General features: G+C 36.6%; 4 protein-coding genes and 1 non-coding gene across 5 annotated transcripts; 4 read left to right on the top strand and 1 right to left on the bottom strand.

The window, feature by feature from the left end:
* The first annotated feature begins 790 nt into the window (after window positions 1–790).
* Window positions 791–2,567, top strand: LOC110411686 (uncharacterized). The gene is made up of 2 exons (XM_021421947.2): window positions 791–1,686; window positions 2,528–2,567. The coding sequence occupies exon 1, from the start codon at window positions 806–808 to the stop codon at window positions 1,640–1,642; it is 837 nt and encodes a 278-aa protein (XP_021277622.1). The 5' UTR covers window positions 791–805; the 3' UTR covers window positions 1,643–1,686; window positions 2,528–2,567.
* Window positions 2,427–4,798, top strand: LOC110411683 (L-type lectin-domain containing receptor kinase IX.1-like). The gene is made up of 3 exons (XM_021421945.1): window positions 2,427–2,841; window positions 2,952–3,674; window positions 3,899–4,798. Exons 1-3 carry the CDS (start codon window positions 2,427–2,429, stop codon window positions 4,762–4,764), a joined length of 2,004 nt encoding a protein of 667 aa, XP_021277620.1. The 3' UTR covers window positions 4,765–4,798.
* A 157-nt stretch (window positions 4,799–4,955) lies between these two features.
* Window positions 4,956–5,027, bottom strand: TRNAG-UCC (transfer RNA glycine (anticodon UCC)). The gene has a single exon. It is a non-coding gene; the product is annotated as a tRNA-Gly (tRNA).
* A 124-nt stretch (window positions 5,028–5,151) lies between these two features.
* On the top strand, window positions 5,152–10,846 carry LOC110411684 (lysM domain receptor-like kinase 3). The gene is made up of 11 exons (XM_021421946.2): window positions 5,152–6,445; window positions 6,919–6,954; window positions 7,261–7,461; window positions 7,608–7,762; window positions 7,905–7,994; window positions 8,086–8,191; window positions 8,667–8,818; window positions 8,977–9,074; window positions 9,239–9,389; window positions 9,623–9,721; window positions 10,358–10,846. The coding sequence occupies exons 1-11, from the start codon at window positions 5,863–5,865 to the stop codon at window positions 10,472–10,474; spliced, it is 1,788 nt and encodes a 595-aa protein (XP_021277621.1). The 5' UTR covers window positions 5,152–5,862; the 3' UTR covers window positions 10,475–10,846.
* Window positions 10,847–15,367: 4,521 nt separating this feature from the next.
* On the top strand, window positions 15,368–17,012 carry LOC110411573 (putative sugar phosphate/phosphate translocator At5g25400). The gene has a single exon (XM_021421797.2). The coding sequence runs from the start codon at window positions 15,525–15,527 to the stop codon at window positions 16,572–16,574; it is 1,050 nt and encodes a 349-aa protein (XP_021277472.1). The 5' UTR covers window positions 15,368–15,524; the 3' UTR covers window positions 16,575–17,012.
* Window positions 17,013–17,325: the final 313 nt, after the last annotated feature.

The raw sequence follows: 17,325 nt of genomic DNA, 5'->3' as shown, positions 1-17,325 counted from the left end.
TTTTTTTTTGCTCTTGTCGTGAAACCCCTGGTCTTATTTATAAGGAAAACAAAGAAATTGAAATGAATAAGTAATTAGAATGCCCTTTCATATATTTTTTGAGTTAAAAGTACTCTTCTGTTCTGTCTTGCATATTGCTACTTCTGAAAGAAGCCTGAGTACTGAATAAGAATCTTGTTGATTGCTTGGATTAAAATCCGGATTCTATGTTCATCACTATTTTCTGGCTAAGCCACATAAATGTCTAACAAGTTTTAAGATGAGCATGCTTATTGCACTGAAAGGCTATGCAGGGCATGTTGTTGTAAAGAATGAGGCTCAAGGTCATTAATTCTTATTTAATGTCAGGTTCATATGTCCAGCTTTGAGCATTTATGACATTCAAAGAACATGCTGTGGAGAACAAAATACAAGGGAAGTCTGTAATAGTGCCAACAATGCATGCTGCCACTTGCCATTGGTTTTACTGCCAAATTTTAACGGCAGAGGCCACAAGTAGAAGGCATCCTAGTTCTCGAGCCACTTCAAGGAAATTGAAGTAGAGCAGATATGCCAATCACAGGAAAAACAAGTTTTCCTAATGAAGCACTGAATTGTTATTGATGTCCAGGTCAGATGCATCTTCTAAACTAGCAGAAGACTCTCTTACATTTGGACCAATTGCTAGTAAAACCAGTGTGACCCAACTTGCCATATTTCAGAAATTCTTTCACTATATAATGTGGTATTATGTCCAAATCTTTTCAAGTTTTCTCTGTGATCTCCATTCTTTTTCCACACACAGCACACGGAATCATATGTCTTTATGGCCTCAATCACTCTGGAGGAGCTCCACACTTATCATGCCATCGATCGGGAGATATTCTCTCGGCTGGTAATAACTCTTATGAGGGATCCAGCTGAATCTCTATCAGTGATGGCCCTATGGCTATGGCTAGAAGAGAAGGGCTATCCCAACATAATAGCGAAAATGGTGAACCTGTCGGATCCTCTGCTGGAAGCACTAGCCTGTGAAGCAGTTTCATGTTTGAATTGTCTAGGATCCAGCAATCCTACCATTCCACCTAATGGTGTTTTTCCTCTTACTGCAAGAATTATGGAGAAAGATATTTCATTTCAAATGTTCCATCAAAACAAATTTAGTACCATCAGTGGGATAAAAAACTTTCTAAACACTGTTTGTTCTCGAATTTTTACTGACATCTTGCAACGTGTGATGGGGAGCACGTCACAGGTGATCTCTAATCAGCCTCTTGTCATCCCTGGTTTTCCTCACTCATTATTTGGCAGGGTCACCATAGTGCCAAGAGCCATGGACCATGGCTTTCTTGTCGGAGGTTTATGGGGATGGCACCCATCTAACAATGTTTCGGAGGATGACAGGACCTTGTTTCTGACCTTCTCACGGGGTTTCCCTGTGTCAGAAGATGAAGTAAGGGAACTCTTCACAAAAATATGTGGTGACTGTGTCGATAGTGTACATATGCAGGAAAATGTCCCCTGTAATGAACAACCTTTGTTTGCTAGAATGGTTCTACATTCTGTCACAAACGTTGATCAAATTTTGAATGGCAGACGCATAGCTAAGTTCCGCATCAATGGTAAACACATATGGGCCCGGAAGTATGAACGTAGGGAGTAGATCATCCGAAGAAAGCCTGATGTCAGAATTTATAGCTCTGTCATGTATGTAACCATTTGCTTAGGAAAAATTACAACCTCAGTGATAGTCACAGCTTCCATCTATGCACCAATCCATAAATATCAGACCAAATATGTATTACTTTATGTGACTTCAAACTAGTGTATTTTAATCAATGTTGTTTTATCCTGAAAAATACATGTTGATTTGATTCCTACTCTTAGAGCTGTTGCAGTATCAATCAAAGTACAGATCTTCCTGCTATATTTTGTCCTTACCATACGTCTCTCGACCCATTGACACTTTGATTATATCCTGCAATATTTGCCTCCATTGAATGCCATTCATTTTTTAGTCTTGGTTTTAGTTTCAATTCCCTTGACTACATTTTTAACTATCACAGTATTTCCGTCTGTCTTTGTTTCATTTTTTTCACCTGGATACTTTTTTCTGATAGAAAGGAAGTCTTTGGTGGCTGGTTCTTGTTTGAATGGCCTTTTGTTGATTTGTAGTTTTACGAGTAGAACTAAGCTAAAAGGACAAGCACTTGCATTTCTTGTTCATGAGTCAAAGCTGGACCCAGTTTCCATGTGCGTACAGAAGAACGAATTTTGATTGCCTGATTGTAAATAACTTCTTTGATAATTTCCCTTACCTGAATGAAAAAACAAAAACGTTAGGAACAACATAAAAGTCAATTCCTGGTCAACTTTTCTGCCTTCTATATATGTTCATTGGAATGGAATATAGCCATTTGTTTCATATTGTATTCTCGTTTGCAACCATGTTCATGCTGCTATTCCTCCACACCTTCCTAGACCAATCTTCTTTAACCTCTGTCATTGAGCCTCTTACTTTCTCTTTCCCCTCCTTCGATCCTAGCAGTTGCACCAATGGCAGCCTAATCTGCATGGGCTCGGTGACTGGAGGCAATGGATACCTAAGCCTGACACCAGAGCCGAAGAGCAATTCATCTGTCTCAGGTTCTGTACTAGAGCAAGTTGGTCGGGTTCTATTCCACCATCCTGTGCTCGCCTGGCCAGCCTCCATCTCTACCACCTTCACCGTCAGGATTTCTCCCTTCCCAAATTATAATGTCTCTGGAGATGGAATGGCTTTCGTTATTGCACAAGATAACAGTAGTTCTCCACCTTCTAGCGTCGGATCATATCTTGGCATCATGGATCCATCAACTCAAGGTAGGCAAAAACTCTTCTAAAAAGTTAACAAATCTTTCCTTTGTATGTTTTGCTGTAATTTTCGATCAGAACATCTCATGAATTTTTCTCCCATGGTGCCAAAAATGCAGGTGGCATAGTGCGGCAGTTAGCTGTGGAGCTGGATACTTACAAGAATGAATGGGATCCAGATGAAAACCATATTGGCATTGATACAATAAGCATAATTACACCAGTTGCAGCTAAAAGTCTTAACAGTACTGGCATTGACCTTAAAAGTGGAAGAGAAATTAAGGTCAAAATCGATTACCACGGATGGAAAAAGAGGCTCGAAGTATCTATAGCATACTCTGGGGACAAGCTAGTGAGCGTACTTAACCAATCTATTGAGATGGCAGACGTGGTTCCAAGCTCTGTCTTCATCGGCTTCACAGCCGCAACTGGCAAAGTCCCAGAGAGCCATCAGGTCCTTGATTGGACTTTCACAACAATTCCATTGCCATATCTCAACAGTCATGTCTCCAAAGACGAAAAGATTAAAAATGTTTTGCTGATTGTTATTCCTATCATCATGGGATTGGTGATTGTGGCAATATGCTTTCTTCCATCATTTCAAAAGGTTCTAAGGACGAAAAAGGAGACAGTCAAGAAGAAAGTAGATATAGAAATTCGATCAAGGACTGCAGCAAACGTACCTAAAATGTTTACCCGCAAGCTGCTTGCCAAGGCTACTCATAACTTCAGCAAGGAGAATCTGTTGGGTACTGGTGGGTTTGGAAGTGTTTACAAAGGCACCTTACAGAATCCCCCTACAACTGTAGCTGTCAAAAAGATTTCAGCAACCTCGAAACAAGGTCTGCTCTTACTTTCAATGCATTGCTTGGCAAGGATAATTCAGAATCATAAAATATTCAACTAGTTTCAACCCATTCGCCTTTTAGTTTTCCTAGTTTCTTTTCTTCTTTCATTGGTGGTCAAATATATTCCAAATTCAGGATGCATTTTACAAACTAATCATTGCAAAGTTTTCATCTCCTCTTAACATGCTTAAACAGCTTTCCTTGCTTTACTCAAACAGGAGAAAAGGAGTACTTTGCAGAAATCTGTACCATTGGGCGCCTAAGGCACAAAAACATAGTGCAACTTCAAGGGTGGTGCCACGAAGGTGAACATCTCCTCTTAGTCTACGAATATATGCCCAATGGTAGCCTTGACCGCTACATTGGCAAGCGCTCGCTCGATTGGGAGACTAGATTCAAGATTTTAACAGGGTTGGCATCAGCATTACTTTATCTCCATGAAGACAGTGGTAACCCTGTAGTCCACCGAGATGTCAAACCCAACAATGTTATGTTGGACGAGGATTTTAATGCTCATCTAGGTGATTTTGGGCTAGCAAGATTGCTCCAGAACGATGCCTCAGTGACGACCATGTTAGCAGGAACCCCAGGATATTTGGCCCCAGAAGTAGGCTTCACCGGAAAGTCAACACCAGAATCTGATGTTTACAGCTTCGGCATGGTAGTAATCGAAGTCGTTTGCGGAAGAAGATCAAAGGGTATCATGGAAGAAAACAGCTTAGTGGATTACGTGTGGAATTCATATGGACAAAATGAACTGCTAGAGTGTGTGGACCGACGTCTGGAAGGACAATTTGATGAAGAACAGGTGAAAAGAACATTAACAGTTGGTCTTGCCTGCCTGCACCCTGATTCTACACAACGTCCTAAGATTAGAAAAGTTGTCCAAATTTTCTTGAACTCTGATGAACCATTGATGGACTTGCCAGAATCACGCCCCAGCGCAGTTTATGTATCAGTTTCTTCATCTGCTTCCACCACCACAACTGGTATTGGGTCCAAGAGTGGGCTGGAGTTGCTTTCAGTCGAGTCATCACCAGAATCTTATCAGACAAATGAGATAGTTCTCCAATTCGATCACTGATCATACATGCACAAGTTTCTATAGAACTATTCATTTTTTTGTACCCAAAAATTTCCAGAGTGAAATCGAAAGTATAGAAAAAAGGGGAAATAATCGGTGCCAACATTACTTTTTCTCCTTACTTACGTTGATTCAAGTGTATATATCCTTCTCACCATTCGGCCTTCAATACGGAAGAAAAGGTACGTTTATGCGTTTGCCGGGAGTCGAACCCGGGTCTATTGCTTGGAAGGCAATTATCCTAACCGTTGGACTACAAACGCTGGCTATCATGTGGTCGTTAAGAACGAGCAAAGCTACTAGCTCAATCAAAATCTAAAAGGACAGCCTTTCCCCTGGTTTCTCTGCGCCAAACTACAAAGAAACAAAGCCGGCATCGGTGCGTAGCGTAACAACGTTACATCTTGCAGCTGATACCCTTTGAACTTCCAAGCATAACCTCCAAATGGCAGAACAATGGTCAAAACCGCGTCTTTTAAGAATCCAAACAAAATCCCAGGAAGTGAAAGTCTCTTGTTTGTTCTGTTGTGTCGTCTTCTTACCCATAAACATTCAAGTTGAATGACTCCGCGATCACCCCACCAGTTTACACTCCCTTCTCTCTTATACTATTGTTCCGTTTTCAGTTTGCAAAACCTTTCTAAAGTTTGATGCTTTGCATCTTTGCAAATTTATCTAGTTTTTAATTGGATGGTATTTGCATTGAGAATTTATAACTTTTGTATGATTTTTCCTGGCAGAAAGATGCTTCTTTTGCTGAGCTACTGAGTTGTGCTTGGTTGCTTGAGCAATGTAGGGGAAAGGACGAAGCAACAGACTTGATTTTTGAAATTGTCATTCTTTAGGTCCTATATAAGACAAATATTCAGTTCACTTGGGTTTGGTTTTTCTTGAAGTTACTGATAATCACTGTTGGAGTCAAGTTTTCTTTTCTTTCATTTTAGTCAGCTTTTTTGGTTCTCTCTATATATATATGAGAAACCAGAACTTATTACTAGAGAAAAACTTGTGCTTCATTTGTTTGGCATTTGCTGCTCTGTAGTCGAGTGTGTGCTTTATTACGATTATCCAAGAGTAGCTTTTACTTTACTTTGGAAAATGCGCTTTGAGGATTTGGGGAATTTAGAGAAGTTGGTGGGTGTTATCATATTGGCTTGGCTTTCATGCACTAGCCATAGTCTTCATGTGACTCCTATCTCTTGCAATGTGTCATTAACTGAATCTTGTCCTGCTTCACTATATTATGTTCCAAGAACCACAATAAGCCTGGAAGAAATGTCTGCTTTATTCCATGTAAATTCAAATGCAGTTAATAGAACCATTGATGGTTTCTTGATTGCAATAAATTGTAGCTGCTTAGCTGGCCATGATGAGTTTACTTGGCATCTGGAGTATGAAGTCCAACCTGAGGATACATGGGATGGCATTTCATCAAAATTTGGGTCATTTGTTGTGGCAAAGCCTGAAAAGGCACTGGTTCCATCACAAACTGTGACTTTGGACATTTTATGTGGTTGTTCTGAAGGTGCAGATACTGTCACATACAAGGTCACTAAGGGAGATACACTGTATACAATCTGTTCACGATTTGATGCAGATCTAAATAAAACTGCCTGGTTGAATAGGCTTGAGAATCCAAAGCTTATTCATGAGGGAGATGTGATCTTTATTCCTGAACCAGGCAAGGAAATGACTTTCACTTCGAATATTTGATGACCGATTCAGACTAAGATAAACTTTTTGGTTCCTTACTTGCAGGATTGCACTATTAATTTTCAATTGGGTTGATTGTTTTTATTTTCATTGTAGTTGTAAATACTTTTCAGGATTATATATCAAGGCATGAGCTTTGCTGATCGAAGGCACATAAAGCATCTTAGTAGATGCATGCCTTATATCATTACTGTATTGTTAAAGGAGTCTCATGGTATCCTCATGAAAGTTATTTTAAGTTTAAAACTTATTCAGGTCATCATATGGCCATATAGTTTACCTTACTTTTTGATGATTGCCAAGCAGGAGGTGTGGTAGAATATAGAAACTAGTTTTATGACTCCTTATAAAGATTTCAGTTTTTGAAGTTCCCTTTAATATTTAAAAATTGTTTAGCATCTAATCATCTTTCTTTTATTCTGCATGGGCATTAACTAATAGAGGGCCTTCAAAACCTTATCGTCTATGACAACAAAGGTCAGTGAGAAATTCACCTTTTCATTTTTTTTCCTCATTTCCTTTATGATTGTTAATAAATGTTTATGTGTGTGTATAGACATCTAAACTTACATAATGCTTGAAATTTCCAAATATTTTATTTTTGGTGGAAGTGAATATAGTGATTAACATCTTGGAATGGTGCTCTTGTATTGTTGTAATGCCTCTTTTGAGTTGGGGAATAATTCCTCTCCTTTAGTGTCTTTCCACTTCCGTTGTTCATTGTTCTTGTGCATTTTTCATTTTGGGCCTGGTTATCAGAAGTTCTTTTTTTCTTCCTTGCAGATTCAAGTACCAAAAAGGCATCAAAATCTAGAACTCATGTGGTGGTTGGAGCCATTTCAGCTGCTTTTGCTGTTATTCTATTGACAGTCATACTTGTTTCTTGTAAGGGATATAAGAAGAAGGATACTCAGCTACCAATGCCCTATTCAAGAAAGATGGATCACTTGCATTCTTATTTTGATTTGTGCGCTTTTCTCTCAAGTAAGGGGTTTCCTTGAAATTTAAGATATCTCGTTTTCGTTTTCTCTTTTCTTTAAAGTAAACAGGAGTTGATCGCTGCAGTTTCAACTGCTGGAGAGTATCTGCATTCTTACCTCTAAATTGGCTCTTGAATGATTTCTTTGCAGAATCTGGAGAAAGCACTGTTTCCTCATTCAATTCTGATAAAGCTGTTGTGTTTCCTTATTATGAAGTTTGTGATGCAACTTCTAACTTTAGTATGTCTTTAAAGATTGGCCAAGGTTCTTATGGATCTGTTTACCTTGGAAAATTAAAAGGAACTGTAAGCTAAAGGAATCTCCATGTGTGTTCTGTACATCTTCATTGCATAAAAATAGTCCTTCAAATTTATATAGAATTTAATTTGAAAAATCTGTGGAAGTGTGCATTAAGGGATAATCTCTTTTCATCCTCTATGCATGTAGGATGTGGCCATCAAGCAGATGAAAAACACAAAGTCAAAAGAGTTTTTATCGGAGATTAATATTCTTTGTAAAGTTCATCATTCAAACTTGGTATGAGTTGTTTCAACAATGTGCTAGTTGCATTCTTTTGTTCCTTTTATTTCTAAAATCCTATTTCCTTTCTTGTGTGAACTTCAATTAGATTGAGCTTATTGGTTATGCTGCTGGTGGAGACTCTTTGTTTCTTGTTTATGAATTTGCCCAAAACGGTGCGTTAAGTGATCATCTGCATGGGTCCACCCTTAGAGGTATGGATTTACTGACAAGTCAGTGATTATCTGAGCAATTTTTTTTCAATTAGCAAAACTTAACCTATGTTAATTTTGTAAGTATGGATTCTGAAACATGCAATCATAGTCTCAAGCAAGGGACGAAGAAACTAGTTATTTTCTTATCTAAGATGAAGCAAAATCCTCTAGTTCTGGTGGCATTTCTTTATCTTTTACTTTTTGTTCCCTGCTATAAGTTATGACCCTGTACTATATGCCTTTGAAGAAATTTGTGACTCCTTCAGACTTCCTACCATCAGGTATGGGTTATTAGGCAATACCCTGCGGTTTATTGGACTAGTTTTCACCTGCTAGGGACAGTTTAGGGATTTTGAATCTGACTTCTATTTGCCAATTCAAAATACCTTTTGTTATACTTCGTCTCTCTGTCTTCAACAAGCACATGCACATAAAAAAAGCTATCTTAAAAATACTAAGGCCGGAGAATCCACAGGTTATAAGCCACTTGCTTGGATTAGGCGTGTTCAGATTGCTCTTGATGCTGCAAATGGTCTTGAGTACATACATAAGCACACAAAACCATATTATGTTCATCGAGATGTGAAGACGAGCAATATTCTTTTAGATTCCAATTTTTGTGCAAAGGTGAGTTATAATATGTTTCATACAGTTTCTCACATGTGAATCTTCTCAAATTTTGAAGTCATTATCAAGGTTTTTATGCTGAGAAGGAATTTGTAGATCATAATATTTGTTAGTTTTCTGCTTTTCATGCTTATTAAGATTTGGTTTCTTTCAAGCAGATTGCTGATTTTGGACTGGTAAAACTATTGGACAATTCTCCAGAAGTTGGTGCTACGGCATCAAGAATTGTTGGCACATTTGGTTATCTTGCCCCTGAGTATGTTGGTTGTTTGCATTATTTACAATAAGCTCTTTTTTGTTTTTTTTTCCTAAGCATTGAGTATAAGCCGATCTATTAGCAGTCTTCTATGGTACTTGTACCATTATTCTATGTTCTAACTATGTTGTCCCATTCTTGCACTTGTAAACATTCATCACAAGGTATGTGCGAGATGGACGTGTGACAACAAAGATTGACGTCTATGCCTTCGGAGTTGTCCTTATGGAATTATTAACCGGCCAACCAGCTCTGAGCAGAGATGCAAGCCCTGGCAATAATCACTACAGTGAGCATCGGACGGTGGTAGATTATGTGAGTTTGCATCATATGGACTACTTTTTCCTTGACTTTGCAAGCATGATAATTGCTTGAAACATGTCAGTTTTGATTTATATCTGAAGGATGAAAAGTTACCATATCAGGGAAATACTGAAAAGGATACTGGTGCTGAGCATATTGTTAGCTAGTGAATGTTTGTTTTATCATACTGACCCTAGATATACTTAAGTGTTATTGATCTTATTTTGAATTGCACTGTGTTCCAGATGTTATCAGCATTAACTGATATCCAAAAGCCCATGATTGAACTGGCAAAATGCATCGATCCAAACCTTACCCACTACCACAAGGACTCTGTTTTACAGGTATACCACATTCATTTCATTTTTTGTTCTCCAATTTCTTCAAAATTGATGCATTGTTACAGGTCTTCCCCTTGTTAGTTATTACCCTTTTTGTTTAGAATAGAGCTCGTTTTCTTGTGCCAAGGAAGATCATGTGTTGTTTAGTAAAAATAATTAATTCTCACAAATTTATTGTATTTCCTTGAGATCAGCATCAGCATCTGTTGATGTCAAATAACAATTTACATTGCATTTCTATTATTAAATCATTCATTGGAGTGGGGATAGCAATATGTTGCCTCCTTTGGAAGTAGCATGAATTTTGGCTTATAATGACAGCGACTTGCCACTATGTTTTAAGGTTTCAAAGTCGTAAACATGGTTTGTGTTGGTGTGGTATGTTAATCACAGCACTGGGTCTAGTTCTGGATCCTATGCTGGTCTTGAGCTGGCCAGGGACCCCCAGCCTCCCCATCTGGCTGCTAGGTAGGTGTGGCCCCAGACTTGGCTGTATTATAAATGCACTTCAGTTAAGGGTTGAGGTAGAATTCCCGCTTTAAACTTTCAGGTTTCCATGGAACTATGCTTGATTTTGGTTATTGATTTGGTCCCCACTAGAGCTTTAACCTAATTCTTCTTGTTTTAACTTTTGGTAAGATGGCATTATTATCCAAGGATTGTGTGGATGACAACTGGAGCCAGCGTCCAGACATGTCAGAAGTTGTGCTTCGCCTCTCGCACATTCTCATGAACTCTAAGGAGTGGGAGAAATAACCGTGCAGTCAGACAGAGTCCGGAGAATTGTCTGTCCTCTGCCGCCTTGGCCCATCATAGTCCTCATTTTTACTGGACTCTTTGGGAATGCCAAGTGATTTTATACCAAACAGAAGTCCTTTTTGGGCGAGGAAATAAATTCAGAGGTACCATTCACCTTTGCAAACAAGGGCAATAGAGAAATCACAATGGAAAATGCCACGAGACTGCAACATGGTATATAGATAGTGTATTAGATATATACAAGCACCCCAAAAATTGAGGTTGGATAGAAATAGAAATAGTCAACCAAGTAAATTAAATTTCTGCAGGATACTGAATTTTCCAGCTTGTGTTAACCTAATCTTCAATAAAATTTAATGTTTCTGTCAATTCAGGTTGCTGATATAGTCATATCGTCTCACATGGAAGTCTGAAGCATCCCTTAAATTTCATTGCATGTAAGTTTCCTGAACAGCAATTCCAAACGTTAAATTCACTGTATTATGTTACTCCTAGAGAGAATTCCTGGTTTCCATGTCGTATCTCTTGTCATAACAAATCTGACATGAGGCTCCTCAGCCCAATTTGTTTCACGTGGGAATAAATAAATGAAATGAAACTCTTAGGACGCCTAGAATTATTGTTTATTTTGAAGATAGGAAAAGATAAACGAAGCAATAAAGAGGTTACAAACAAGCTTTTCTGGTTTGCTGTTCGTCCAGTTTTGGGCAACTTGCCTCTGCAACTCTAAATTTCAAAACTCTCCAAACCCAAAATTATTGTCGGAATGCCCTTTAAGACTTGCAGAAACAACCGTTACAAACAACCAAAGGCCAAGGACAAGGCAGTAAGTAAAGGCAGAGGAGAATACTGTAAAAGTAACTAACCAACCGAAAGGGAAGCTTTTGTTACAGTTTGGTACGATCAAAGTCATTACTAACTTCATTACTTAAGAAATGGTGGCATACATCAGAAACCCTTTTTTGGGGAGGGTGTTTACTGTCGACTGTAAAGTGTTTATAGAAAGTTAGAAGTTGGGTAACCTAGCACCATCACGTTACAACCTCAACTGTAAAGGACAAAACAGCAATGACGCAGCTTTGTTTGCTCTTGAGCTTTTGCTTTGGATCAGACAGTGACAGACGTGAAGCTTCTGTTCAATCATTAGTGTTGAGCTTTCACCATTGCAACACCATGTTGTGGACATTGTTGTATGAATGAATCTAGTTATCCGGGATGCCATTATCTCAGATTTCGGAAAACAAGTTGACCTTAAACCACCATTTTCGTTTCTTGGTGTTCTATGGGATTGAATGAGATACTGTGTAGATCTTACCAGAAGGAAAACCAAACCAAACCAATCACACCCTTGTCTGGATTTAGTTGATCTTACAGTAAAATAATCATTTAGCATATGTCTTTAATTTTCCTGGTCCCACGTTACCAACTTTTTATTTCTTCATGAACAATCATAAAGTCATTAGTATTAACTAAATCAGAAATTTCTGCAACCTGTCTTCCAAAGAAGATTGTCATCTTCTTGGGTGGGTTCCTTCTGGCCTTTGATTACAGATGGTGCATGATCTGCTTTTGAAAATGTTGACTTCTTACCTAAAATTAACAAATCTTAAACCGATAACAAATATAGATTCACAGTGCATCAAATATAAACCCTTTTAACTTATTTCGAGAGATACAATTCCTTTTTCAAGTAGCCTATAACCTATACTTTCATTAGTTAAAGACATAAAATGAAAGTGGGTTAATTATATTTATTTATTAATTGTACTTAACAGCTAAATAATGAAGATGATGTAGAGACTTTTAGATAAAAGACAAGCAACTAAGTTTAAATAATCATTTAATCTCTAATTATGATCATTGATTAATTTCTGCTTAACCCTAATTCCCTTACCAACTTAAATATATAAAAATCAGTATATTGGCAATCAATTTGCAATAAAAGATATCATGCACTGACCATGTCTCATGGAACATGCATATAATATATAGTGGTACTAATTCATAACTATTATGCTTATGATTAATTAATTATTGATTAATCATATATTATGTTATCATCAAGAGAGCCATGGTTAGCATACACTTGGCTCTCTTCTCTCTTCTTCATATTATTCTCTAATTTAATAATGGGAGAAACCGCGTTTCACAAACTTGGCATGACGAGGTGATGATCAACTATGAGTTTTTCCACATGATTCTTTTTATTTAGGGTCTTAGTTTCATTTGATTTCTATATATATATTTTTGGGTATTTGGACGTAAATATGAACATATTGTCGACAAAATTGTGAAACAAAATATGGTTTCATTTAATGAGTAATAAAGATGATAAAGGTGCATTTTTATATATTCGAGTACGTAATTTTTATTTATTTAATTTTTATTTATAAATTTAACGACATGATGTTGATTTTGAATTTTCATTCTTTGAACAAGAAAAAAAAAATTTTTAATTTAATAAACAATAATAGAGAAGTGGTCAATGAACAAAAAATAGTCCAACTAAAACTTTGCTTTCTTGAAAAATATGTATAGAATAAGTCAAATTGAAAGTGAAATATAAACTAAAAGATGGCCCAAAAAATTTATTGACTAAATCTACATAGAAAATGGACTCAAGGTGGAGAGTTCATGAATGCAATTCCCAAATAATAATAAAAAAAAGGGTTAGGTATTATTGGACTCTTTTACATGCCAACCATTATCCTGTCATATTTATATATATTTTTTCTCAACAAGCCAAAATGATTACCCATTTTTTTCCTCATTACTTTAAGATAAAGAATCAATCTTGTCACCCAAAAAATGCTTTTTAATAAAAAATTTAAAGGCAAAAAATAGAAAAGCTTTGTATTGCATAATATTCCAAGAAAATGCGACAGCATATTCCAAGCTCAATTATGCAACTCATGGAATAATTCCCATTTCATTAATCAAATAAAAGTAATAGTTGCATTGACTTCTAATGCTATAACCCAATAGAATGAATTTTCTCATTATGTAACTTGTCACTTATTACTCTTAATCTTGACTGCAAATTCTATGTACTTTTGGATTAATTTATTATTATTATTATTATTATTATTGGGTTTTAACCCTTTTATGTGGAAATTCGATATTTATTCTTAAAAATCAAGTCTGTGAACATGATTTTTCTCGAAAACAATGAGCAAAGTTCCTCTTGCATATCCCCTTCTTTACTCAATGAAAGTCTTTTATATATATATAAAGTCGAAAGCTTTCACCCTACTCATCTGCTCTTTGGTGATTGGTTCGGGCACCATTTTTGCATCCACACTCCAATCATTAATAGTTAGGGAAAAGAAAAGAATAATAAAGAAAAAAAAGGAGAAGAAAAACGTGAACAATTTTATGATTAAGATATTAGTATTATCATTATCACATAGTATTTAACATTTAGTATTGCATAAGAAAAACAAAACTTATTTCTTATGTAGAAATTTAGAAATATCGAAAATTTCATCTTAAAATTAGAAAATTGAGTAAATTAATGAAGACTTGACCATTTGTGTAATTGTGTTTGATCTTGTCATAATTAGGTAGGGTATACACGATTTTATTGATATGTTAATTAAATAAATCAAATTGAACTTTATAGGACATAATAAATTTATTTAAACTTGATTGATATAATAATTCGATAATATAAATGAGCTAGACATGTTATATAAAGGTTAAACAAATTTAATTGTTTAAAATAACAAATTTAATCGTTTAAGATATTTGTACGATAATATAATAATATAAATTAGTTAAACGTGTTATATACATATTAAACAAATTCAATCATTTAAAATAATAAATTTTACTGTTTAAGATATTTATATGATAAGATGATAATATAAATAAGTTAAACATATTGTATACAAATTAAATAAATTTAACTATTTCAAACAACAAATTTAAATATTTAGGATATTTATACATAATATGATAATATAAATGAACTTAACCGTTTAAAATAACGGATTTGCCCGTTTAAGATACAAATTATTATCATGTTTAAACTCAAATTCGTTTAATTCTTTCTTGTTAAAAAAGTAAAAAATTGTGTGGACCCAACCCAACCGAAGACAAGTGAGAAAAAAAAGGAGGGGTATATATGGAAGATAAAAATAAGATGTGTGTTCTGTTGCGGAGAGTACGCCAAAAGCAAAGCGATATGTGATGAGACACGCGTAAGTCACGTGGCCAAGACAGTCAAACAAGGCGCAGCGTAAGCACATGCAGCCCCACGTGACGAATCTCACTGGACGCGCGGGTGTTGCTATATCCAACCCACGGGCTCGTTTCCTGCACCTTCACTTCCATTTACTAACCCCAAAAAATAAAATAAAATAAATAAACAAATAAAAAGTTTTAATCAAAGACTTGGTGCATGTGAAATTTCTTTGTATTGCCTTATTAAAGTTAGATTCATACCAAAAAAAAAAATGTGACATTAAATCTTTATTTTTAAATACGATTCAAATGTAATTGATTAAATGAGTGACAATTTGATAATTATTTGATGAATTTTAATATATTAAAAATTAATATCGAAACCCTTTTTTTTTATTTTTAAATTTTACAAAGTTTTGGATAATCCATTTTAACAATGGAGATAAAGTTTTGATAATTATGAATTAAAAATGGTATATGCAAGCTAAAATGGAAGATTGAATTGGATAGAGTCAAAACTTTTAATGAGCCAATCAGGTATTGTACGGATATTAATTTGCAATCCTAACACTATTTCTTTTTATGGAAATTTCCACCCAATAACTGATTTAGTTCAAAGAAGTCCTTATAAGAAGTGAAGAAAGCATAGGGAAAGGAGGCCCAAGAACAGGCCCGTTCCATATTTCCCTACATTAAGGACCAATATCTTTCACCTACGAAGTCACCACAACACCAACTCCTCCCGCACAATCATCTCTGACCCCTTCTTCCCCATCCCCTCCCCTTCTCCTCCACCACCACCGCCACCACCACGATCTCCATATTTCTCTATCTGGGTATCTCCCAAAAACCCTAAGAAACAATGGGCAAGGGCGGGTCTTTGAGCGACAGCGTCATCAAGAAGATCCTTCTCTCTTACACCTATGTGGCAATCTGGATCTTCCTCAGCTTCACCGTTATCGTCTACAACAAGTACATCCTCGACAAGAAGATGTACAATTGGCCTTTCCCGATCTCTCTGACCATGATCCACATGTCCTTTTGCGCCACTCTGGCTTTCCTCCTCATCAAAGTCTTCAAAGTTGTCGAGCCTGTTTCCATGTCTCGAGAGCTTTATCTCTCTTCCGTTGTCCCCATCGGTGCTCTTTACTCTCTCAGTCTCTGGCTTTCCAATTCGGCTTACATTTACTTGTCTGTTTCTTTTATTCAGATGCTTAAAGCCCTCATGCCCGTAGCTGTTTATTCCATTGGGGTTCTTTTTAAAAAAGATAGCTTTAAGAGTGATACAATGTTCAACATGTTGTCGATCTCTTTGGGGGTTGCCATTGCCGCTTACGGGGAAGCTAGATTTGATTCCTGGGGTGTGATCTTGCAGTTGGGAGCCGTGGCTTTTGAGGCTACCAGGTTGGTTATGATCCAAATCTTGCTTACTTCTAAAGGGATTACCTTGAATCCGATTACTTCTTTGTATTATGTTGCGCCATGCTGTTTGGTTTTCTTGTTGGTGCCATGGATTTTTGTTGAGTTCCCAATTTTGAAAGAGACATCGAGTTTCCATTTCGATTTCGTCATTTTCGGGACCAATTCTTTCTGTGCCTTTGCTCTGAATCTAGCTGTGTTCTTACTTGTTGGAAAGACTTCTGCTTTGACCATGAATGTAGCTGGGGTTGTCAAGGATTGGTTGTTGATTGCCTTCTCTTGGTCTGTTATTAAGGATACCGTGACACCAATCAACTTGTTTGGATATGGACTGGCGTTTTTGGGTGTTGCTTACTATAATCATTCCAAGTTACAGGCTTTGAAGGCGAAAGAAGCGCAGAAGAAGACTGCACAGGCTGATGAGGAAGCTGGGAGGTTGTTGGAGGAGAGGGAAGGTGAGGGAACTGGCAAGAAGAGTGAATCCCAGAATTAGATCAGATTGGAGGTTGGTTTTAGGATGTCAAATATGGAAAGAGAGATTGGAAATAAGGGCTAAAGGGAAAGAGGTTTGGATGATGATGAAAAGGTTTGGATTTAAGGGCAAAAGGCAATGCGGTGATCAGATTTCTTTTGCTCTTTGGGCTGCATTTGGGTTTTGGTATGTTGTTTTTAGGTCTCTATTCCATATTCTAGTTATTATGGCCATTTCTTAGTAATATTAGGGGTTTGGGATCCAAATCTGTTTCTTATTGTGCCAATCCGTGTATGTTAGTAGAGGAAGAAGAATCTCAAATGCCCTGTATTTTGTTTGTTGTTTTTTATTATATTATTTTTCTTCTTCATTTTGGACGTTGATTAATGTTCCTGTAGGTACTCCTTCCATTGATGGAGTTTTAATACTTATTTATTCATATATGTTTCTTTCTTCTTATCCAGTTTCTTCATTGTGCTTATGGCAATGTGATTTTGGCATGATCATCTTGCAGCTGTATGATGCTTAGGGTCTCATTGTGGACTCTCTTTGTCCTTTTGCTAGTTTGAACTTTAGTAGCCAGAAGAGGATTCTTGAGTGAGTTATGACTGATCTAATGATTCCGAAGCATAAATGAGGGAGTAGGAGAAAGTTTTGTCAATGACATTAGAATACTCTCTGTTTTATGCATATCAGTTCTATTATGTGCTGTTTTCTTATTTACCATTGTCTTGATAGTATGATATAATTTGACCTTTTAAGGTTCGAAAGA

Source organism: Theobroma umbraticum, unplaced genomic scaffold (genome assembly GCF_002168275.2).
Source record: "Theobroma umbraticum cultivar Fairchild unplaced genomic scaffold, ASM216827v3 scaffold_56.0, whole genome shotgun sequence".
NCBI lineage: Eukaryota > Viridiplantae > Streptophyta > Magnoliopsida > Malvales > Malvaceae > Theobroma > Theobroma umbraticum.
This window is presented reverse-complemented; position numbering and strand designations above follow the sequence as displayed.

Excerpts from the sequence above, each read along its gene's own strand:
- LOC110411686 (XM_021421947.2), top strand. The coding sequence starts at position 806 with ATGGCCTCAATCACTCTGGAGGAGCTCCACACTTATCATGCCATCGAT.
- LOC110411683 (XM_021421945.1), top strand. The coding sequence starts at position 2,427 with ATGTTCATGCTGCTATTCCTCCACACCTTCCTAGACCAATCTTCTTTA. Across the intron at positions 2,842-2,951 it reads CATGGATCCATCAACTCAAG|GTGGCATAGTGCGGCAGTTA; the intron begins GTAGGCAAAAAC and ends CCAAAAATGCAG. Across the intron at positions 3,675-3,898 it reads TTCAGCAACCTCGAAACAAG|GAGAAAAGGAGTACTTTGCA; the intron begins GTCTGCTCTTAC and ends TTACTCAAACAG.
- LOC110411684 (XM_021421946.2), top strand. The coding sequence starts at position 5,863 with ATGCGCTTTGAGGATTTGGGGAATTTAGAGAAGTTGGTGGGTGTTATC. Across the intron at positions 6,446-6,918 it reads GATCTTTATTCCTGAACCAG|AGGGCCTTCAAAACCTTATC; the intron begins GCAAGGAAATGA and ends ATTAACTAATAG. Across the intron at positions 7,995-8,085 it reads AAGTTCATCATTCAAACTTG|ATTGAGCTTATTGGTTATGC; the intron begins GTATGAGTTGTT and ends AACTTCAATTAG.
- LOC110411573 (XM_021421797.2), top strand. The coding sequence starts at position 15,525 with ATGGGCAAGGGCGGGTCTTTGAGCGACAGCGTCATCAAGAAGATCCTT.